Raw genomic sequence first — 24,907 nt, 5'->3', positions numbered from 1 at the left:
ACGGATTGTCCTTATCTGCCTTTCCCACACTCCACCCATGTGGCTAGCTGATGGGGGGTTCATGAGAAATTCACATCCAAGTACTTTCACTTTTTCCTGATCCATATCCTTTAAGAGATTAGCAAACTCTCTCTGGGCACCAACAAAATTGGTTCCTCTGTCGCATCTTAGTTGCCGAACATTACCTCTGATTGCAATAAACGCTCGCAAAGCATTGAGGAATGCATCTGTGCTTAGGTCTTCTACTACTTCAATATGTATGGCTCGTGAACATAGACATGTAAGTATGAGCCCATACCTCTTGAGCTCTTTCCGTCCATCTTTGATGAAAATCGGACCAAAACAATCCATGCCTACATAGGTGAAGGGTGGTGTAGGTTCTGTCCGGTCTACTGGTAAATCTCCCATACTTTGAGACTCTGTTTTCCGTCTGTACTTGCGACAATTGACACACTTGAAGATGTATGATGAAACTGCACGGCTGCTTCCAAGTATCCACCAACCGTTAGCTCGCAGTTCATTCATAGTTATTCCACGGCCTTGGTGCTGAACCTTAGAGTGAAAATGTCTTATCAATAAAGTTGAAATATAACTGTCCTTTGGGAGTACTGCTGGATGCTTCACGTGTGGATGTAATACTGCTTGACTCAAGCGTCCGCCGACTCTGAGTACGCCTTCCTCATCTATAAATGGACTTAGCTTGTACAGTTCATGATTTTTGGTCTTGGAAACTGGTTTCTTTGATTTCAGACTGTTTATTGCTTCAGCAAAAGCTTTCTGTTGAACAAGTTTAATGACAAACAGTTCTGTTTTCCTTCTCTCTTCTAAACTTGTTCCCTTTTCACTCTTATGTATTTCACTCTTAAATTCCTTGACCCTTTTCCTCAAAACTGCAAGTGCTCTGATCAATCTGGACCATTCCGAGAACTTCTCAAATCTATCAAGAATAGTTAACTCTTCTTTAGCCTCTGTAGTACACACAAAGACTTTGCGAAGTTCCGGGTCATTTCCCTTGGTCTCTCCCACCTTGACATTTCTGTCAGGTAGGTTCCTTTCCCAGAGAAAGGCTGGTCCTGTGAACCAATCAGAGGACTTTAGTTGTTCTGCTGTTAAACCTCTAGAGGCATAGTCTGCAGGGTTGTGCTCTGATGTAACATATGCCCATTGCTCTGGTTGTGTGCTTGATTTTATTCTTTGAATGCAATTAGCTACAAACACTTGAAATCTTCTGGCGTCATTATTAATGTAGCCAAGAACGACGGTTGAGTCTGTCCAGAAGAACTCTTGCATGTCTGGGATTTCAAGCTCTGTTTTGAGTAAATCACTAACTCTAACAGCAACAACTGCTGCTGAAAGTTTGAGTCGAGGGATAGTTGTGACACTAGAAGGTGTGACTCTTGACTTGGAAATTACTAAACAACAATGGACTTGATCTGTTTGGCTAATGACTCGCAGGTACGTACATGCACCATATCCATTGACGCTGGCGTCTGCAAAGTGATGTAACTCATAGCTTTTGACTTGTCCAAAATCACATGGAACAAAACATCTTTGGACCTGTATGTCAGCTAAACCAGAAAGATCTTTGATCCAAGACTCCCACTGGAATTTAAAATGTTCAGGAAGCTCTTGATCCCAACCGACCTTATTCCGACACATTTGCTGGAGAATCTGCTTGCCTACGAGGACAAACGGTGCAATAAAACCAAGGGGATAATAAATAGAGGCTACAATAGAAAGTACTCCTCTCCTTGTCAATGGGTTTGACTTGACTTGAACTCTGAATTTGAAAGTGTCTGATGTGATGCACCAATCCACTCCCAAGGCTCTTTCGATGCGTGGCAAACTAAGAGACATATCCAGGTCCTTAACTGTGGCACGCTCTTCAACTGGAATAGTGGATGTAAAACTCTCACTATTGGACACAAACTTGTGAAGTCTTAACTTCCCTGTAGAGCACAGCTCTCTTGAGTCTTTGATAAGTTGAATAGCTTCACTCTCAGTAAAAACGCTTGCTAAGCCATCATCAACATAAAAGTCTCTCTGTATGAAGCGTATTGCGTTCTCTGGAAAGCTATCTACACCTTGGGCCGCAAGGTGTTTCAAACCGAAGTTGGCACAGCCCGGAGAAGACGCTGCTCCAAAAAGATGAACTTTCATTCGGTAGACTGATGGTGTCACTTCCAAGTCTCCCTTGTCCCACCAAAGAAACCTTAAATAATCCTGATCTTCCTTTGTGACATGGAATTGGTGAAACATTCGTTCTATATCGCACATGAATGCGACAGAACCTTTACGAAAACGACAAAGAACACCCACCTAAGTATTCGTCAGGTCAGGACCGGTTAACAGATGGTCGTTGAGAGAGGTGTCTTGGTATTTGGCAGAGGCATCAAATACAACTCTGATCTTCCCTGGTTTATGTGGGTGATAAACCCCATGGTGTGGAATATACCAGGCAGGGCTGTTGTCTATTTCTTCGTCAGGGACCTTTTCTGCGTCACCTCTTGAGATTATGTCGTTCATAAAATTAGTGTAGTCAATGTAGTATGTTTTGTCTTTCTTAAGTCTCTTTTCCAGACACTTCAGACGATGAAATGCACATATTTTGTTGTCAGGTAACTTGGGTCTGCCATCTCGAAATGGTAATGGCATCTCATAGTGACCTCTTTCATTTCTCTTGATGTTCCCTTTAAGTTTGGTTAGAAACTTCAAATCTTCTTGCGAGATAGGGTTATCATCGACTGCCTTTTCAGAGAAATCTGCCTCTAGCGCCTTGACAATATCTGAAGGAGTAACATTTTTTACCTTTGTTCTGTTCACATAATGAACACTTTTCTGAAGCGTAACAGAAGGCTTGAGTTCTGGAATGACACTCTTGACGATAATGCGGTGACTGATTCCAATTGCATCTCCGTAGTTCAAACGGGGGTTACTTTGTCCAACTATACTCCAACCAAGATCTGTGCGCTGAGCGTACGGTTCATCTTCTTTGCATGAGACAATCTCCCTTGGAAGTAAAGCTTGTGAGCAGTTGTATCCAATCAACAATCCCACTTCACAATCTTGCAAAGGTGCGATTTCTGATTGTAAGTGTTCCAAATGTGACCAAGCTTTGGCTGTTTCGTTAGTTGGAATGTGAGCTTTGTTAGCTGGAATAAACTCTCGTGTATACGTTGGAGGTAAAGTTATCTTCTTACTCAAGTTAAACCCACAAACTTGGAGATCTTGAAGTCTGCAAGACTGAACAACTGTGGTCTTAGAAGACATAGTAGATAACTCTAATCTGACAGGTTCTTGGTTTATTCCAAGTGAATCTGCAACTTCACTTAGTACAAAGGTAGTGTCACTTTGTGAGTCCAGTAAGGCTTATACAAGGACTTCTTTAGGCTTTGCTGAAGATGACAGCCACACAGGAATGATTGCAGCTGTTTGTGTGTTGTTTTCTGTGCTTACAACTCTGTTTGTCGTAGCCGAGGCTATAACTTGCTCTTGAACTTTACTGTTCTGACTTGGTTCAGTATTTATGTTTGACTTATCTGTTTGTTTATTTCCTTCCTTAGTTTTGACTCTATCTTCATGAAGACAAGTAGGATGCCTTTTGCTGCACTCCTCACAAATGTTGCGGTTGGTGCAGTTTTTCGAATAGTGACCTAATTTAAGACAACCAAAACACAACTTTTCTGACTGAATGAACTTAACTGTCTGCCACAGCTTTCTCCAGAAAACTTCTGCATTTGTGTAGACTGTGCTTGGGCTTTTTACAGAATATACACGTTAGTGATATCCTTTCTTGGGAAATTGTCATCAGTGTTTTAGCTCCAATTTGTCTCTGTCTTGTGGGCTTCGGCGTTTCTGCTTTATCAGACTCACCTTGCTTCAGTGACTGCAGTGATGTAACCGGGTTACATGCAATCTTAGCTTCTCTTATTAGAAATGCAACAAATTGGCTAAAGGTGGGAAACTGACTTGTCTGTTCTTCTATTTCCATGACCTCACGGTTCCAGCTAGCAGCGACCCAATCTGGAAGCTTGGAAAGAATCTTTCTGTTCTCATTGCAGTCATTAAGAATTTCCAAGGACTTCAGATGAACCATTGCCGCTTCACAACTATGCAAGAAATCCGCAAAGTCTCGGAGCTCAAAACTGTCCTTTGAAGTCATCTTTGGCCATGCTTGTAACTTATCTCTGTAAGCCTTTGCAATTGTGAATGGGTTTCCATATCTTTCGTCAAAAATCTTCCATGCTGCAGCATATGTGGATTCTGTTCCAAGCAGGAAGTATCCTTCAAATGCGTTCTTAACTTGTCCACTCACATATCTCCTAAGGTAGAATATCTTCTCCTTATCCGGGATGTTCTTTTGATCAATCAGGGTTCCAAATGAATGTTTCCAGTCGCTGTATCTTATGGGATCCCCACTAAACACTGCAGGCTCAGGAACGGGAATGCGGCTAGCGCTTAGTGCACTTGCTAGCACTTTAACAAGAGCTGACGTACCATCACTTAACGGTGTGGCCATAGCTTGTGGTGCAACTTGTTCAAGCAGGAATGGAAAACCTACATGTGTATCACCTATAACTTCTGTATTGATTTTTGTTACATCTACCCTGTGTTCTTCTTTAACAGTTCTCTGTTCAAACACCTGCATTCTCGCTTGTGCTGCTTTATGATCTTTAACCGTTTCTAAGTGCTGAATCTTTCTTTTCTTTTCTTCTAAAGCTCTCTGCAGCTCTGTGTACTCTTCTTCTTGCTGAGCCTTTAACTTAACTTCATCTACTTCTCTTTGCATCCTCAGCATAACTTCTTCTGCCTCTCTCTCTAAGCGCATTTGTTTGACCAGTGCTTCTCGTTCTACGGCCTTTTTCCTAACCTCTGCTTCAAGTTTAGCAATTTCTTGCTGTTCCCTTTCTTGTTCTTGTAACACTGTAAGAACAGCTTGACTTGCAGCTGCTTCTGCTTCTTGAAGTTTAACAGAGGATCTGCTTGAATGCTCAGACTGTTTCCTACTTGTGTTAAAGAAGCTCAACTTGCTGTTTGTTGACTGAAAGAAGGAGCCTGCATCTGGCCAATCTTGATCTTCTTCTTTTTTCCCGTCTAATCGATCAGTCGCTTTCTCGACAATGAGGTTTGAAATCTCCACGCACAGGTCTACTCTGCGGCGTGTTGCTTGATCCGGTGGGGTAAGCTTACGTAATTCTTCATATACCTTTGTAACATCTGCACGAAGACTTGTAACATCACCAATAATGTCCTTAAGTAAGTCTTCACTTAATGTGTCTGATTGAGACAGGGGTTGCTTGGATGATTTGGCACATGTTCTCCACTTTTCATAGTTATAGTTAAATCTTTGCTGGAGTCCTTGAACCCTCTCATCCTGCATTTCTCTTCCTTTCTCTGAGAGCATTTTCACTCTCTGACTTCTTAGTTGTCTTTGTTCTTGCTGTTCATTAGGGACAGTAGCTTGTTCTTCTTCAGAGTGCAACTGAGGGTCTGCACTAACTTCAGGCTCAACAGAGAAGTCACCTGGCTCAGTCATAGTAATGGCTTTTAACTTAACTTGTCAATTAAGTGAATTAGTCTAATGTAAACTGAAAGTTATCTTCAAACTACAAATAAGGTAAATGTCTTATAAAGGATTGTAATAGAAGTAGAATATAAACTACAATACCATATTAGCTTAATAAAGAATAAACTTTAAGAGTAGCTTAGTAGAGTAACTTAAAGAACTATTATGTCAACTTAAATATTCCCAAAATATTTCCAAATGTTACTTAATCAGATTTCAAAATGTTCTAACAGTATACAGCATTAATTCGACTCTTAGCAAAGTCTAAATATGAAATAAAATAATATTAGTACATAAACTTACAGTATGTGCCTTTAAACATAAAACTTGGGATTAGCTTGAAAGCAGAAAACAGGTACCTTCTTTACTTACTGTTCAATTAGTCAACCTTTAAACTTGTACCCTTTACTTAGACAAACTCTTAACTTCTGAGTGTCCAAGTTACTTATGGCCTTATCTTAAATGTTGCTCCTCAACCGCATGCCTTCGGTCCCATGCGCTCCTGGCTCAAGTGTCCCTTCACGGCTCCACATTGACCACTGCTGATCACGCTCTGATGAGGCAGCTGCTCCTTTGATCAGGCCGACCCATTCGTGCTCTCCACCTGCGCAGATTAGTCCGAGTTTTCACTGTAATTCCTCCAGGTACAGACAGACGCAAGTGGGTTTTCTTAACTGATGAATTTATTGAAGCCATCTTGGTATAGATTCAAAACACACCGTGAAAACTAAAACACAGACAAGACAATAATTAGCTTGATTAAAAATAAAGACAATTAGCAAATAAACTACTTTACAGCATAAAAACAGACAAAATACCTCGTTGGCTGAGTACCGAGTAAGGAATTAGGAAAAACCTCTTTTCTTCTTGGTTTTGCTTCCTTTCTTAAACCTTTCTGTCCATGCTCTTTTCTTTCTGCGTTCTTTCCCCTTTTCTTCCTGAGATCGCTGTTTTCTTCTTGACATATCTCTATACAACACACGTATACTCTGGCACCACAGCGCCCTCTAGTGACGCTTCACAAAATTAACTTAAAATACACAGAAACTTGTAGAAATAGAGATGTGGCAGTTACAATATGTTTTATTTAAATCAGCTAATCTGGATGAAACTAATTATTGGATCATTTGAAATTAAAATAATAGAACTGCTGTTTTGAACCATAAACATATATTTGAACCATATTTTCTCATTAAGCTGCCTGTCAATCACTCTACAAAGCTTGTTGTTTTTTATCTAGATGCTGGGATTATGGTCAGGTGAGTGAATGGTGTTATAGTTGCTACACAGTTATTTTAATTGTAATGTTTGGTATAGATTTTTAATGTTCCCTGCCACCCATTGTACAATTCTCAGTACACTTGTTTCGTAGTTTTCATTAGCTGTGCAACCTTTTACTTTGAATTATAGCACCGTTTGCTTGTTGCCTGCAGGTCTGTACAAAGCAGTGGATTAGCCCATCTGTCATTGTGTCAGAGTGAACTGGTCAGCCAGGTCCTCCATCACTTTCCTTAAACAGCTAATGTTGACTGGCCAGTCGTTTAGAAGTATAGATGTGGTTCCCTTCATACAGTCATCCATCCAACTACCTGAAGCAGCCTGGCATTCAGCGTAGACCTTAGCAGATTCTGAGACGTCTGAGCTTCCTAGGGTTGTAGAGCACTGAGTGCACCTGTGTAGATGTGTCACAATGAAAATTACATGTGTAAACTGAAATTTAAAGAAAAATAAAATATGAAATGGACATTGAGATGTTTAATCAATAATTTTTTATAGTTTTCTTTTCTATTTCTTAGTCTTTTACTTCTTTTTACTGATTCTTTTGCAATTCAGTAGCATTTGTACTTTATCTAACAATTGTTTAGATTTTATGTTCTTTTGCATTTTTTGCTTTTCTCAATCTTATTGATCAAATTGCCTTTTTGTGCTTCAATGTGACTGATTTTGAAGTAATTGAAGCCGTTTCCTACCGTTTTCTTGAAAGCCCATCCCCTTTACCAAAGGTGAAACACTGAAACATATTCCCTGTTTTTCAGTAAGTGTTGGAAATATCAAATGGGACATCTGTTTAAGCTTTTTTATGGACTTTTCTGTTTGTTGTGACAAGTTTTTTCTCACACAGGTTTATAGTGCTAAATGGGAGAGTAATTTAAAACTGCTTGTTTGGACTGGATGCAACAACTTGACCTGTAACAATGTAAAGGTTTTTGAATTTTTCTTATTGAAAATTATTAATTTTTTAATTCAGTAAAACACAGAATTCCTTTACAAAAGCAGCTTTGTGTATAGCAGCAGTATTTGATGCATCTAAAGCTTCCCTGTAGAGTTTGGATAATTCAGAGTTCAACACTTACAAAACTAATCTGGACATCTTTGTGGAGTTTAGGATTACTTTGTGTGATACGTTGTGTTGAGAAAGATATATTTTAGGAATGGATCGCTCAAAAGTCATTTCGTCTTTTTGTTTTTTAAATAAAATTGTATCTTTTGAATGAAATATGCTAATAAAATACAATTTACTGATTATGTTATGGTTTGGTATCAAACATTCTGAGTTGGTTTGTAATTATTCATTCTATTTTGTTGTATTTATGATGAGGCAAATGCTGATTTGAAGGAAGCTTATCGGACAAGTGTAGGTGTTGATATGTACCTTATGTGTCTGTGAATGTGCTATTTTACAGTGGCTTTCCATTGGCTGCAGGTTAAACTCTGTCAGATGTTGGGTAGCTTGTTGTGAATGAGGCAGAGGATTGTTTAAGACAGAACATCAATACTGATTGAATTGGCATGTCCTGAAAAAGACAAGAAGGGTTTAGTCAGACACAAGAGAGACAGGATGAAGCTGTTGATCTAATTCAGACTTTGAATGAAAGTCTGTTTGCATGAGGTTTCCCGAAACCCTTAAAGGAATACAGTTACAGAAGGATTAGCTATTTAGGTCACCTAATTAATTATTACCTCAACAACAAAACAAGTCACTGCACTTTCAAGTTCCTCATTACTTTTGCATGCATGTTGAAAAGGTAAAGGCATTAGCTCATTTGCCTTCACTAACGTGTAAACATGAGTGACATGCCATTGTTAATACGAAGGCTACGAGTCCATTTGTGAGGTCAGACACGAGTAGACGTAACTCACAGTCTCGGTTCTAATTCATCCCAAAGGTATTCTGTCACGTTGAAGCAGGACAGTGAAGCTTTTCCACACCAAACTAACCCATTCACATGTTTAGGGACCTTGCTTTGTGCACAGATGCACAATCATGTTGGAACAGGAAGGGGCCATCCCAAAACTGTCCCCACAAAGTTGGGGGCATGAAATAGTTCAAGCATTAAGCGTTCCTTTCACCCAAACAAAGGGTATGATTGCAACTTCTGAAACAACCCAGACTTGAATCCATTGGCAGCATGCTTTACACCACTGCATCTGGCATTCTGAATTGCAATTGGCGATGTAAGAATTGGATGCAGCTTGCCCCTGCTTGGAAATCCATTCCATGAAGCTTCCTACATACTTCCTGAGGTAATATGAAGGCCACCTGAAGTCTGTGTGTGTACCTATTGCCTCTGGAGAAGGTTGGCAACCTCTGTGCACTATGTGGGTCACCATATGCTGATATACTTGGTCTACCACTTGGTGGGTTGTTGTTTCCAATAACGTCCACTTTGTTATATTACCTCTAAGGTTCGACTGTGGAATATTTAGAAGCAGGTGGTTTTCATGACTGGACATGTTGCAAAGGTGGTACACTGGAATTCCCTGAGCTCCTACAGCGACCCAAATGGTTGTAGAATCAGTCTGGATCACCAAATGTATTTAGAGGGGTGTGTGAATACTTTTGGCAATATGGTGTATAACATCATGATGTTAGATGAATACTTCTTATCACAATGATCTTCAAAAATAGTTGACATGGTTATATCCTTCAGTGTCTCCAGCTTTAATATAAACTAAGCTTACATAACTCTCCAATGTTTGTGGGTTCTGGGTTAGGACTATGGATGTGCATTGATACTTTATATCCTCTCACACATTCTCATTTTCATGGGAAAAAAGTAAACAACCTTCTGTTTCCTTCTTTTTTGCTTTTTGTTCCAGTCACAGAGGAAGACACAGTGAAAAGATACTACGCTAAGTTTGAGGAGAGATTCTTCCAGACCTGCGAGAAGGAGCTTCTGAAAATCAACACCTTCTATTCAGGTATAATTTTACCACAGACATTGTTCTGGTCATGAAGTGATCATACAGATGAGTATTTTTTTGGCCTGTGAATTTGTGAAGTCTTATTCTGGATTTGCAGCAGATTAAATATTGTGAACTTAAACACTTTTATTTTGTTTCTTCTATATTGCTGACATTAAAAACCAAACATTCATAATTACTTGTATGAAAATGTACCTATGTGGGAAAGAAATGTGTTGTCAGATACTTTTGGATTTTCCAAGTCAATGTTTACACTTTAAAGAGTCAGAGAGAGCAGAATGAGTCCCCCTCTAATTGTTTTAAACAGTTCAGTTAACCTTCATCTTCTGTCTTAAATATGAAAATAAAGTTCAGCTCCTAACTGCTGAACAGTAGCAAACTTCCAAGGATTCTGCTTTTATAGAGGGGCTCACTGATGATCATTTAATGAAGTGTAATTTTATGAGCTGCTGATACATGCAACTTTAGATCGGATAGATATGATTAACTTTTATTGTGGCTCTGACATCGAAGTAGATGTTTGACTGTACCCTTACTTATGTATTGATCCAGTTTCAAATAAACATAGTGTAAATCATAATCAGTTCATTAAAGTTGATCCATTATGTATTTAACTTTAAATGAAAATCAGCTCTTTTGCCTGTAATTGTAACTATAAACAGTGGTGTTATAAATGCTGCTGGCTACTTTCCCATTATTCAGACGTTAGCCTGAAAATTCTTTTATTTGTTTTGAGGTTTTTCTGCTATTAAAAACTTTAAATAAATTTTGTTTTTCTGTCAGACTTTGCAAATCCTAAATGCGCCTTACTGCTAACATTTACAGCTCTAATTCATGACTGTAATAATAGAATAAAATCCAATAAGCGCAAAGTTGTCAGTTGTCATCTAGAATGGTGAATGATATATGAACACACTCAATTCAGAAGTCTAAATGAAACTTAAATTGCATCCGCCCAGGCTTTTCCACATGTTTATGTTTATTTATGGAATTAGAATAATATAAAACAAGGGGTCTGACTGACTGACTGACTGACTAAAACAAGGAGTTTCAAAAATGTGTCCAGCGGGCCATTGTGGCTCATTTTAATATCATTCCAAATGAGATGGCAAACATCCAGTGGCTTTTACTTGAAAAACGTGACTCGTATCCCATTCTTGTTGCTGAGAATTAACAAAAAGCTTTTCTAGCCTAAGAAAAACTCAAAACTCCAGAACATATAGGCCTTTCTTTTGAATGTCTGAAATTCTTTTTAGGTTTCAGACCTATAGGGATTTACAGATCCCTTTTCTACAAAACAAATCTACTACTTTGTTCAGTTTGTTAGAATATTGCATGTTAAGCATATTGTTAAACAGATTAGAAATAAATAAATAAATATAACTACAGTCTAATAACTGTTCATGTCAAATTTATGCCATGGTTTTACAGCACACAGTGGAGAGAACAAGTATTTGATACACTGCAGATTTTGCAGGTTTGCCTACTTGCAAAGCATGTAGAAAAGTCTTTCATTTTTATCAACTGTAAGTGATGGAATCTAAAACCAAAATCCACCACATCACATTGTGTGATTTTTAAGTAATTAATTTGTATTTTATTGCATGACATAAGTATATGATCACCTAACAACCAGTAAGAATCTCGGCTCTCACAGGCCTGTTAGTTCTTCTTTAAGAAGCTGTCCTGTCCTCCACTCATTACCTGTATTAACTGCACCTGTTTGAACTCGTTATCTGTATAAAAGACACCTGTCCACACACTCAATCAAACAAACAAACTCCAACCTCTCCACAATGGCCGAAACCAGAGAGCTGTGTAAGGACATAAGGGATAAAATAGTAGACCTACACAAGGAAGGGATGTGATACAGGAAAATAGCCAAGCAGCTTGGTGAGAAGGCAACAACTGTTGGCGCAATTATAAGAAAATGGAAAACATTCAAGATTACGGTCAATCTTCCTCAGTCTGGGGCTCCATGCAAGATATCACCTTGTGGGGCATCAATGATCATGAGGAAGGTGAGGGATCAGCCTAGAACTACACAGCAGGACCTAGTCAATGACCTGAAGAGAGCTGGGACCACAGTCTCAAAGAAGACCATTAGTAACACACTATGGATTAAAATCCTGCAGCGCACACAAGGTCCCCCTGCTCAAGGCAGCGCATGTCCAGGCCCATCTAAAGTTTGCCAATGACCATCTGGATGGTCCAGAGGAGGAAAGGGAGAAGGTCATGTGGTCTGATGAGACAAGCATAGAGCTTTTCAGGCAAAATAATGAGCTCTGACTAGCTGATCTTAGGTTACTTTCACATTCATAACTACATGCACATCAGATCTACAACAATGAAATGTCAATGCTTAGACCCCCCCTTCCCCTCTTCTCATTGGTATTAATTTGAGATTAGCCTTAAACTTGAACTTTTTGGTTTTTTTTCTTTGTTGTGGAACAGCTTTGCTACTTTCTAGGTTTTTTGCTTATTTTTACTTGCTTATCCCTTTGTGTTTATAATAGAGACTGATATAATGTGGCTGTTTATGTTTGGATTATAAAAAGCTTTATATTTATTAATTATATTTAGATTGACATTAAAACACTCAGGCAGTAAACCGTATGGTTTAAAGTTTGGAAATAACTTGGTGCTTTCTGAACCAAACAGTTTAAGTGGTGATTTTCAAAAGAAAGATAGAAAGAAAGAAAGAAACTGTATATATATATATAACATAAGCATTGGCAAAGTCAGGAGAAGATGTATCAGAAGTGACAAGAAGTCTTTTGCTCAAGGGTTTGTAACCATTTTTATTACTTGGGATGCAATAGAAAAACTGAAAGCTATTTCAGTGCCAGATAACACTGGGTTTAGTCTTCGTCAGTAGATTGAACGAGCCAGCAGCAGTCTTGCTCTTGGGAGCAAGAGACCCTTGCATGTATTTCAAGGAGCAAGGGAGACTGTGTGTGCTGTGAAACCTGAGATGTTCTCCATAATATATTCTCGTACCAGGCAGTTCCTTCTTGAACTTCAGTTCATGGAAATGTGTCTGGAGTAAAGACAGGCAGTGCTTCCTCTGGAGGCCATCTGGGAAACTGCATAACGATGTCGGTCAACCCAGGGACAAGGTTAACTGGGAAGATTGTTCCAGTTCATAATGATAAGACATTACAGTCTGATTGATGGCAAAGGCAGAAAACTGAGTATATGTCACTGAGCTCATAGTTAGAAGGATGCTTAGTTACTGAAGCAATGGAAGCTTTTCTTTTCTAACAAAGTGGAGTAATCCAATTACCAATATAATAACCCAGAAACATATGTGGCTTAAGAGGACTTGTATATTAAAGCATGTTTAAACATTTAGGTCCATTGTCTACTGCGGTTCATTACGATATAAGTCCTTTGCCTTACATGAAACAACCTTAATGGGAGAGGAGCAAAATTGAACATGTCAGTGGTTTTCAAACCAAAACACAGAAAAATAACATTTTGTAATTTTAGTGCCCTAAATTTAGACAAAACTATAATACCAAGCTGTTGCAGGAGGGTCAAACTAGATCCGTGTTAGAGATATTCAAGGTGTCTTCAGTGGATAAACATTATTTCACCCAGTTTGTTTACCATGAACACACAGAAGGGAGACAGAAGAAAGGCCACAGTTTTGTCCAATAGGCTGGTGTATCTCAGGTCTGTGTGTGTGTTTGTGTGTGTGTGTGTGTGTGGGGGGGGGGGGGGGGGGGGGTTATTTAGCCAGCAGGGAGGATTTAACCGTGGAGAGATGGAGATAAATGTGTGCTGACTTTACATAAGGAACCTGCCTCCACTTCACTGTCCGTTTCTCCCACTGAAAGGGGTCCTTAACCTCTTAAAGCCATTCTACTGCATTGCGCTAAAGTCCAGACTGTTGGACTGCAGGTTTAGTATCGTATTTTCAACATAATCCAGGAAGAAGAGCAGAGTTTGCTGATTTTTGCAGGTGTTTTAGAATAATACATTTTCACCATGTCTGTATCTCCAAGCTTTAAACCACCTGCAGCTGTCTATGGTTCGTTAGCCATTCAAATAAATATCCTCTTTTGTCTCCTTCACTCCAGTCGCCAGGTTTAATCTAAACCAGCTTTCAAAGGGCACTGGGTGTGCTGGCTTCCTTAAGCCTCAGATGAAGTGTTATTACAGACTGCACAGTTCAAGCTGAAGGATTACTGAGAATTTAGATGTCAATAAAGATCTGTGGCTTTCCTGTGAGGCAGTTGGTGTGATGGTGTGTCAGGGTGAGTTCAGGCAACCAAGTGTGAAAGTCACCAGTGAGCCCTCAGAATCAGCAGTGTGACTTTAATAATTTAAAGATGGTTAGAAAACCACTGTAGCCATAATGTATTTGTCTGTTGTTGAAACCAGATATTTACAACCTTTTTTCCTCACTGTATGACATTAAATCAGACTTCCCGTCTTAGCTCAGTTAGGATTACCAAAATAATTTCTAACAACGTATTTTTGTTTAGTAAAGTAAAATGTATTTGCTAAACAGCAGAATAATTGGAGACTGATTTTTTTTTGTGTGTTTTTATTACTTTCCTTGAATTGCAATGTTAACATTTTTATGACAAGATTATTATTACCTTAAACAATGGGAAACCCCACATAATTAGGTCACGGCTTTGTTAGCTTCTGATAGTTTAGCTGACAACATTTGAAGCACACCTGTGGATGTATTTTGTTGCAACAACCCAAACACATGGCTTCCTCCGAAATGGGAAAATGCAAAACAGTCTTTCAGAAAGGGATCTCCACAAGTCTGATTTCATTTCCAGAAGCCTGAAGGGGCCAGGTTTATCTGTTCAAACAGTTATATGGAGGTATAAACACCATTGTAATCTCCAGCCATCATACCATTCAGGAAAGAGACTATGTTTCTCTGTGCCAGTAAAGAAGGTGTCTTGAGGCAAAAGCCTAATGGAAATATTGAAGCAACATCTCAGGACATCAGTCAGGATGGTAAAACTTGGGCACAAATGGATCCTTGGGGACAATGACTTTAAGCATACCACCAAATGACTACGTTACACTATTTTTATCTGGAGGAATGGGCCAAAGCTTGAGCAAACGACTGGGATAAGCTTGTAAAAGGATGTCCAAAATATTTGACCCTAGTCATCCAGTTTAAAGGCAGCTCTGCCACTCCTTTGAGGAATTGTTAACCTATCTTTGACCCAGATAGTGGTTCTTTACTCGGTCAGCAGCTTTCACATGCCATCTTAACCCATGTGCTTTTTATTTTTATGTTTCCTGGAATTAACAGGATGGAGGAGGATTTTAAGATCAACATTTTTCCTGTTACTTAGCAAATTCTTGTAGCTTCTTGGTGCTCCTTGAAGAAAACCTTCAACAACATTTAGAACAGCTGAGATGTCTCCTCTTCAATGATCAGTATCCATTTTTTTCTGAATTTCTGTAGAGTTGCTAAAACAGTAGTTTATCTTGCCAATGAGAAAAATGCATTACAAAAATGATTTACTGAAGTAATTTATGCTTGCTGTGACTTCAAAATAATACATTTCCTGCAGACTGGAATATATCAGTTCCTCTGTGTGGTTTTCTTCTAAAGACTGATCTGTGGCTTGTGAAATCCATCACTTCATAGCCTAACTGAAGACTTAAAGCCTGTTTTTTCAGCACTTTTTCATCATTCTCTCTGTAGAAAAACTCGCTGAAGCTCAGAGACGGTTTGCCACGCTGCAAAATGAGCTGCAGTCATCACTGGATGCCCAGCGAGAGAACATCGTTCTGCCCGGGCTTCGAAAACGCAAGACAATGTTCCACCTGTCGCAGGAGGAGCGCTGCAAGCACCACAACATCAAGGACCTGAAGCTAGCCTTCAGCGAGTTCTACCTCAGCCTCATCCTGCTCCAGAACTACCAGGTTCTCAGCACACACGCAGAATTATCATTACTTTGATTTTACGTGAGCAGATTTGTTCAGCTTCGTTTCACTGTATTTGTCCTGCAGCACTGTGTCTGGCTATTTTTGTAAAATAACCTTTTGGACTTGTGTTATCCTCAGAACCTGAACTTCACAGGTTTCCGCAAGATCCTGAAGAAACATGACAAGATCCTGGACACGACTCGTGGAGCCGACTGGCGTGTGGCTCACGTGGAGGTGGCTCCTTTTTACACCTGCAAGAAGATCACACAGCTCATCACTGAAACAGAGGTGACGGTTTACACAGACACACAAACATCAAACTATTCAAAGTAATATAAAGGTTATGCAGTGATGATATACTTCTGTGACTAGACACTGGTCACCACAGAGCTGGAGGAAGGAGATCGCCAGAGGGCCATGAAGAGGTTGAGAGTTCCTCCTCTGGGCGCAACTCAGGTCAGTACAACTAATTAGTAGATGTTTACTACACCTTTACTTCTTCAGTCTTTGCTGTGTGTTTTTTAATCAATAGAGGTTACAGAGGTAAATATGTCAATATAACCTTATGAGCAAAATGTAAAAAGCTTTTTATAAGCAAAAGTGAAGGATTAAGATTAGAAAAGACAGAGAGAAAACCATTTTTTCAGTCTTTTATATTAGTTTTATACGTGTTTCTGTGCTATTCAGCAGATAAGATATGATTTGGATATCACATAGTTACATATTTCCCTGGTTTTGTCTTGAGTATTGTCATTTCTAACAGAAATTGTTAAGGTCTAAGTATACATAAAACACATACATAAATGGCGCCGCAGATGGTCCCCTCGGCGTGTTGGTGCGCATTGTTTTGTTTTGTTTTTTTGCTTTAAAACAGTCTTCTGTGATGGTACCCGGAGCTCTCTCACCAGAGAAGAACTCATGAACATCAGGGCTACTACACCAGAGGAGTTATTTCCAACATTTCTACCTACTGCTCTGGAATATTTGGACATTCTGGTCAAAGGTTCCGCTCACCTTTGTTCACGCGGTGAAACGCCGGAAGAGAGGGAAACGGGCTGGGGTGCTGGTACGACTTCGCCAGCGTGGACTACGAACACCGTTACCTGGAATATTTCTCTCTAACGTGTGCTCACTTCCCAACAAAATTGAGGAACTACAACTGTTGTTGGGGAAAAACAGGGACTTTTATTCATCGGCAGTTTTGTGCTTCACGGAGACGTGGCTGTGTGGATTAATACCGGACTCTGCGCTGCAGCTGGCAGGATTCCAGCTCTACAGAGCGGACAGAGACACGGAACTCTCCGGCAAAGCGAAAGGTGGAGGAATCTGTTTTTACCTCAACAGTGGTTGGTGCAACGACGTGACAGTGATTCAGCAGCACTGTTCTCCAGACCTGGAAGCCTTCATCATAAACTGTAAGTCTTTCTATTCCCCCCGTGAGTTCGCTTCGTTCATCCTGGTCGGTGTTTACATCCCACCGCAAGCTAACGTGCAGGTCGCACAGCGCATGCTCGCCGACCAGATACTGAGTGTGGAGCGGACCAACCCGGACTCCTTAGTAATCGTCGCTGGTGACTTTAACACAGGTAATCTGACCCACGAACTCCCCAAATACAGACAGTTTATAAAATGTCCGACCAGAGAGGACAATATTCTGGATCACTGTTACACCACCATCAGAGACGCTTATCACGCCGTCCCACGTGCTGCACTGGGCCAATCCGACCACATCATGGTCCACCTGATTCCTGCATACAGGCAGAAACTAAAGCTCTGCAAACCTGTTGTGAGGACGACAAGGAAGTGGAGCAGTGAGGCTGTGGAGAATCTCCAGGCGTGTTTAGGCTGTACAGACTGGGATGTGTTCAGGACTACTACCAACAGTCTGGACGAGTACACAGAGGCTGTGACTTCCTACATCAGCTTCTGTGAGGACAGCTGTGTACCATCATGCACCAGGGTGAGTTACAACAACGACAAACCCTGGTTCACAGCTAAACTCAGAAGGTTAAGACTGGATAAGGAAGAGGCCTTCAGGAGTGGGGACAAAGACATATACAGAGAGTACAAGTTTGGCAAGGCAGTGAAAGAGGCCAAACGACTGTACTCTGAGAAGCTCCAAAACCAGTTCTCAGCCAACGACTCTGCGTCTGTCTGGAAAGGGCTCAAGCAAATCACCAACTACAAGCCGAAAGCCCCCCACTCCATCAACGACCGACGCCTCGCCAACGACCTGAACGAGTTCTACTGCCGCTTTGAAAAACAAAGACAGTCCTGCAACCATCCCCCACGACGCCACTCAACAGCTGCAGCCACAATCCACCACCCCCACCTCCCCAACTTCAAGAGGGGCCTTGGCACCTCCAACCCCCACCCTGAAGTTCCCCCCCACCAGCCCCCTACCCACGCCGAGGACAGCTCTTTCCATCCAGGAGAGGGACGTCAACAAACTCTTCAGGAGACAGAACCCCCGGAAAGCTGCTGGTCCGGATTCTGTCTCACCAGCCAGCCTGAAGCACTGCGCTGATCAGCTGTCTCCAGTCTTCACAGACATTTTTAACACCTCACTGGAGACATGTCATGTGCCAGCCTGCTTCAAGTCCTCCACCATCGTCCCTGTTCCCAAGAAGCCAAGGACCACAGGGCTTAATGACTTCAGACCCGTCGCCCTGACCTCTGTGGTGATGAAGTCCTTTGAGCGCCTTGTGCTCTCACACCTAAAAGACATCACCGACCCCCTCCTGGACCCCCTGCCGTTTGCCTACAGAGCCAACAGGTCTGTAGATGATGCAGTCAACCTAGCCCTTCACTTCATCCTCCGGCACCTGGACTCCACAGGAACCTATGCCAGGATCCTGTTTGTGGATTTCAGCTCTGCCTTCAACACCATCGTCCCAGTTCTGCTACAGGAGAAGCTCTCCCAGCTGAGTGTGCCCGACTCCACCTGCAGGTGGATCACTGACTTCCTGTCTGACAGGAAGCAGCGCGTGAGGCTGGGGAAGCACGTCTCTGACTCCCTGACCATCAGCACCGGTGATGGTCAGGGAGCAGAGGAGAGAGAACACAGCCTTGGGGGGCCAAGGCTGTGTTCTCTCTCCTCTGCTCTTCTCCCTGTACACCAACAGCTGCACCTCCAGTCACCAGTCTGTCAAGCTTCTGAAGTTTGCGGACGACACCACCCTGATCGGACTCATCTCTGATGGTGACGAGTCCGCGTACAGATGGGAGGTGGACCATCTGTTGGACTGGTGCAGCCAGAACAACCTTGAGCTCAACGCTCTAAAGACAGTGGAGATGGTTGTGGACTTCAGGCAGAACCCAGCCCCACCTGCCCCCATCACCCTCTGTGACTCCACAATTGACACTGTGGAATCTTTCCGCTTCCTGGGAACCATCATCTCCCAGGATCTCAAGTGGGAGCCAAACATCAGCTCCCTCATCAAGAAAGCCCAGCAGAGGATGTTCTTCCTGCGGCAACTGAAGAAATTCAACCTGCCAAAGACTATGATGGTGCACTTCTACACAGCCATCATTGAGTCCATCCTCACCTCCTCCATCACCATCTGGTACGCCGCTGCTACAGCCAAGGATAAGGGCAGGCTGCAGCGTGTCATTCGGTCTGCTGAGAAGGTGATTGGCTGCAGTCTACTGTCGCTCCAGGAACTGTACACCTCCAGGACCCTGAAGCGGGCAGGGAAGATTCTGGCTGATCCCTCCCACCCCGGTCACAGACTCTTTGAGACTCTCCCCTCTGGCAGGAGGCTGCGGTCCATCCGGACCAAAACCTCACGCCACAAGAACAGTTTTTTCCCATCTGCCACCAGCCTTGTTAACAAAGCCCGGAAACCACCCTTACCCCCCCCCCCCCCCCCCCCTTTTTTTTTTTTTTTTTAACTCTATGCGTTACATTAACGCTCAGCATGGACTCCTGCTTTACTTGCACAATGATCATCTGCACTGTTGTATTGCTCTTGCGTCTTATACTGCTCTATATTTACTCTCACTCACTTAAAACTGTGCACATATATTTATATTATATTGTAGATATGTTTATACTTTTTAATTTGTATTGTATTGCACCAACTACGCCAAAACAAATTCCTTGTATGTCCAAAAACGTACTTGGCAATAAAGCTTTTCTGATTCTGATTCTGATTCTAAAAATACAAAAATATGTATATAATATATTGAACATACAAAGCAGATAAAAGCAACCAAATTGTTTCCTGTTTCCTTTAGAACACAGAATATGCATGAACCGAACCTGTGAGTTAATTTTAGGGTAAATGCAATAATAAGTGCATATTTTTCTGTGTTCTTCTCTAGCCTGCTATGGCCTGGACGACCTTTAGAGTGGGTCTCTTCTGTGGCTTCTTCATCATTCTGGCTGTCGTCTTTGTTCTCAATGGTGAGTGATATTTAAAATCGTGTTTTTTTGACCATTCTCTTATAAATCACTGTTTAGTCATTTTGTCACCACCATGCGATTCATTGCAAAACTGTAACTGGAGAGCGTGGTAGTGGCGCAGCGGTAGAGCGCGTGGCCCATGTATAGAGAGGCTTCGGACCTCAACGCAGCTGTTCCCTGGTTCGAGTCCTGGCCACAGCAACCTGTGCTGCATGTCTTCCCCACTCTCCACCCCATTTCCTGTCTGCCTACTTTCAAAGAAAAATGACAAAATAAAGGCCACTGGTACTGCAGAACAAATCTTTAAAACAAAACTGTAACTGGAGTTTTTCTTATTAATCTTTTTCGTCAAATATAAGCACCCTCCACAAATGTTGGTACAACCTGGTCGAGATATGTAAATATGTGACAAGGCCACTCCTTGTGAAAGTTGGATTTTGTTTTTTTCCCTCCATGTGAAACCTAACTCACTGTGTGGCATCAAAAAAAACACAGGCCATCATCAAGCCCTTTTTGTCAGAGTTTAAATTGTTTAAAAATTATTGCTGTAGATAAACGAAGGCTGTAGTAATGGCTGAGTTGAAGAGGGCAGCAATTGTCTTGTAGCCATTTCCTGGCTTATAAAGATCAATACACAAATACATTTATTTTGAGGCTTTTATCTTTACCACGGGGGACCAGTAGGATTGTAGGACTATTATCTTTATTTAATTTTTCATCTCCACCCTGGTTGTTTTAGGTGCTGCCTTCATCCGCAATGAGAACATTTGGCCTCTGGTGCGGATCTATCGTGGCGGCTTCCTGTTGATCCAGTTCCTTTTCCTGCTGGGAATTAACACCTATGGATGGAGACAGAATGGAGTCAACCATGTCCTCATCTTTGAGATTGATCCACGAAACAACCTGTCACACCAGCACCTGTTTGAGGTTAGCCCAGACAGAAGCACACACAACTGTCTCTGTTAATAGAACACAGCCATGCATCTTTTTGAAATAACATTTTCATATTAATGAGAGCCACATTTTTTTAATCATTCTCCTGGAATTATTGATGTTGTTTAGTCACAAAGGCATTCTGTTTGAGAATAAATATGTTATAAAATAAGTTAACTCAGCAGAAATAGTTAATTCATGCTCCTCAGTTTGCATTGTATTATTTAGATCACCCTGTTAATTGTACTGAAATGTTATTTGGTAATGTCTTTCTGATTCTCCTGCAGATTGCTGGTTTCCTGGGTGTGTTATGGTGTCTCAGCATCCTCTCGTGTTTATACTCAGAGCACACCTACCTCCCCATGCAGATCAACCCTCTAATTCTTTACGGCTTTATGGTGCTCTTCCTCATCAATCCATTTAAAACCTGCTACTACAAATCCCGCTTCTGGCTCCTCAAACTGCTGGTTGGTCAACTTCTTAACTAGAGTCCTCTTCTTTTTTCAGATTTTTCTTCAGAGGTCTCTATATAGTATTTTTTTGTGTGGTGTATTTCATCTAAAGATATACTGTCATTCAAATATATCGGATAATAGAATTTAGAGCAACAAACGTTTATAGCTGTCAAAGGATTTTACTTTCATACCAGAATTTATCAAATGCAAACCAGTTAAAATGCAGATTAATCTGTCAATAACGATTAAATATCTGCATGATTTGAGTTTTAATGTAAAGCATTTTTGAGCACAAACATATTTGTGTAAAATTACACAGCACATGTACTCAGCCATACTTCTGCCTAACAAAACAGTGATCTCAGCGAAATGCATGACTATCCTGAACTGAATGCATGCCTCAGCCTAACAAAGACCACATACACATGAGTCAATGAAGAGAAATCTGCTCTATTGTATTGTTTTGGGGCCCATAGGTTTGAAAACCTATTATTTAGTAAGTTATTTTGACTTGCTGGGTAGCCAGACTGGGTATAACATCCAGCCTCTGCATTGCATTTGATATTGTGAAATAAGATTCAAGATGTCTGAATAAATCTCAGTGCCTAAAGGCCAAGGTCAGAAACCACAGCTGGAAACACACGACATCTAAGTCTAAGCTGTGGTTCAGAAGAAACCGCCATGCCTCTGGGAGCCACATATAGAGCCACATGCCCTCAGGAGTAGTACCATGGCATTCAGAAAAGTAATCTGAAACTGTATTATGTAACATGGAAGCAGTACATCATCTTTGTACAGAAACACCGTGGAGTTCTCTTGGCACTCTTGTCTTTAGGGGTTTTTCAATGGCAGGAACCTATTTTAAAGCACTGGGTTGTTTTCTGTGGCTGTTATCTTCCTTCCTGGATGTGTACTGCATCTACCAAAGTGCACATAAATTCATTATTGAAGAAATTTAGGGCCTAGTAGAGTTGCAGTCTTTTAGGATTGAGGTTCTAAGAATTTTAAGTTGTTTTTATATTTTTCATCATTATATATATAATATATCAGTTTTAGCTTGTCTACAGCTCATATTGTCTGTTCATTTCAACTGTAAGAGATTTTAAATCATACATACGTGCTTATAGCCAGAGAAAGAGAGAGTAACCTCTTCAGTCAAATCTATATTGTAGGGATGCTCAAATAAAAACTGTCACAACCCCTCTGGGTCGTTAACAGATCCAGGTGCTGCTGCATTTGTATTTGTGGGTAATGTTCCTTTGGGGTACATCTCTCAGGTTTTTCCCATCAAAAATGTATAAATGGTACAAACTTCCTCTGAATTAGAAGTGTTACATTTGTTAAATAATCACAGTCTGTGTCTTTAAAACAACTCGCTCCAAAAGTAACAACATGAAGTCTGCATCAGTAACATCCCTTTAAAATGATGAGTTACACATTTCAGCAGTAGTGAATTATATGTTATGGCTTTATTGTTGAAAATTTGCAGCTTTTGATTTTCACGATAGGAGTCATTCAATGGCTGAATAAGACGTCAGTCAACACTCTTGCAGTTGAAAAAGTTATTTGTTTTGTATCTGTGGATGTAATTTACATCAGTGACGGAAACTGTGTTGGACCCCAAGGTGGAAACGCTGTCAAATGGGAGGTTCTGGGAAAGTAAGTTTTGCCAAGGAAAATATTCCTGGACTTTTAATCGAGACAGGCCTTAAGATGGACAGAAGGGCAGTGAACATACATTGAATGCTGAGACCAATTGATGTTTTAGCTTGGTGTGTTGGCCCTGGAATAAAAAAGTAATTGTCCCTGATTGCCTTTGTAAAGTGTAATCAAGCTTTTTAAGGTTTTTTTGCCATAATGGCTTCTTTGTCACTGAGTGGCATTTCAGGCCCTGTCAATACAAGATTTGTTTCAGTAAGAACATCATTCCCATGATGTTTAAACTTCTATATATTATTTAAACCTTTAGGCATCTGGAAATTGTTGTCAAGGATGAACCAGACTTGTAGAGGTCCACAATTCTCTTCCTGATATCTTGGCTGATTTCATTTTATTTTTTTACACAAGGAAGTGTTTATAGTTTTGCCTTAAAAAACATCAACAGGTATGGCTAAATTTAACTCAAAAGCTGTGAGTTAACGTCAGAAGCTTACAAAGTAATGGTATCATCACTTGGGCCTTCTCAATTTAAGGCTTAGTATTAAGTATATGCTAACTTCTGAAATTGCTTGTTTTTTTCTAGAGTTGTGTATTTTCCTGCTGTTCTGTTCTAGAAATGAAGCATGTCCTGAAAGGGTGTGACTGATGTTTGTGTCTTTATCTCCTGAATGAATGCAGGCACAATCCAGATATCAATCTCAAGCTGCATGTTTATTAAACCCTGTTCTTTGTCTGAGCTGTACTGACTCGCTGCAGGACAGAGGGTGAGGTGTGTGTGTGTGTGTTCCTGTCTTGGCATCACAGTGAGAACCATTTTCCCGATTTCACCATCAAATTGAGGACCGTTTGTACCAAAGTGAGGACATTTTGCTGGTCCTCACGACCTATTTTGCTAACGGTTAGGTTTAGGACTAAGGTGTTAATTTAGTTTAGGTTAAGGTTAGGGTTAGGCATGCACTGGTAATGGTTAGGTTTAGGTGAGTTTAGTGTCAGGGTTAGGGCATAGAAAGGGTTGAAAATGACTGAAAATCAATGGAAGTCAATGGGAGTCAACACATGGTCCTCACTACATATAACAAAACATGTGTGTGTGAGTGTGTGTGTGTGTGTGTGTGTGTGTGTGTGTGTGTGTGTGTGTGTGTGTGTTTTAAGGCGGTTGGAGTGAGGCAGAGGCCAAAGGGTTGAGGAATAATAGAATGGAGCTTATCTCAGGGGAATGGAGGCTGTGACTGCACAATCATTACAGGCATAGATCTATCAGCATGTTGATGCCCTGAGCTCCTCTGTCCCTCTTCCTCCCCTTTCCCTATATAGACCTCCTCCTTCCCTATACAGCACCCCCTCCTCATGTTCTTGTCTTTCGCAGCCCCCCACAGTTCCCAGTACGCTCCCTCAGCACTTCTCCATTGATGAGGCTGTAATCAGCCTTGATTGATTTCAGACCATCACAATCACACAAGGAATTTTTTAAAGGAAAAAGGAGGAGATCTTTATGATTGTCATGCAAATTTAACAGTGAGTGAGTATATCTCTTAGGAAATTTAACTTTTATTAGATGTTTCAGTCTCAAGTTCACTAAAGGTGTTTTTGCCATAAAAGCTAATATGGTCTACAATAGAAACCACTCACGAGATGTTATAGCAGAACAAACTGCTGCAGGTGTAATGTGTACAGTAGTGTTCAGTAAATGAAAACCTTACCACACAAGCACAGGATTAGCCTTGAGACATCCACACATAGCTGAAATAAGTGCAAAATCCTCCTGAT

At 40.9% G+C, this 24,907-nt stretch overlaps 1 protein-coding gene across 2 annotated transcripts in view; it reads left to right on the top strand.

The window, feature by feature from the left end:
- xpr1a (xenotropic and polytropic retrovirus receptor 1a) overlaps nucleotides 1–24,907 on the top strand; it is a 108,614-nt gene that overhangs the window by 60,939 nt on the left and 22,768 nt on the right. For both annotated transcript variants that reach the window (XM_047375849.1, XM_047375850.1), the window contains exons 4-10: nucleotides 9,668–9,769; nucleotides 15,462–15,682; nucleotides 15,824–15,973; nucleotides 16,058–16,141; nucleotides 20,012–20,093; nucleotides 20,833–21,020; nucleotides 21,314–21,493. In XM_047375849.1, the coding sequence (XP_047231805.1) occupies nucleotides 9,668–9,769; nucleotides 15,462–15,682; nucleotides 15,824–15,973; nucleotides 16,058–16,141; nucleotides 20,012–20,093; nucleotides 20,833–21,020; nucleotides 21,314–21,493 (1,007 nt within the window). The remainder of the gene's footprint in view (nucleotides 1–9,667; nucleotides 9,770–15,461; nucleotides 15,683–15,823; nucleotides 15,974–16,057; nucleotides 16,142–20,011; nucleotides 20,094–20,832; nucleotides 21,021–21,313; nucleotides 21,494–24,907) is intronic.

The sequence above is a fragment of the Girardinichthys multiradiatus genome, chromosome 9 (assembly GCF_021462225.1).
Source record: "Girardinichthys multiradiatus isolate DD_20200921_A chromosome 9, DD_fGirMul_XY1, whole genome shotgun sequence".
Taxonomy (NCBI): Eukaryota; Metazoa; Chordata; class Actinopteri; order Cyprinodontiformes; family Goodeidae; genus Girardinichthys; species Girardinichthys multiradiatus.
Note: the sequence above shows the minus strand (reverse complement) of the source record. Positions and strands in the feature narration are given on the sequence as shown.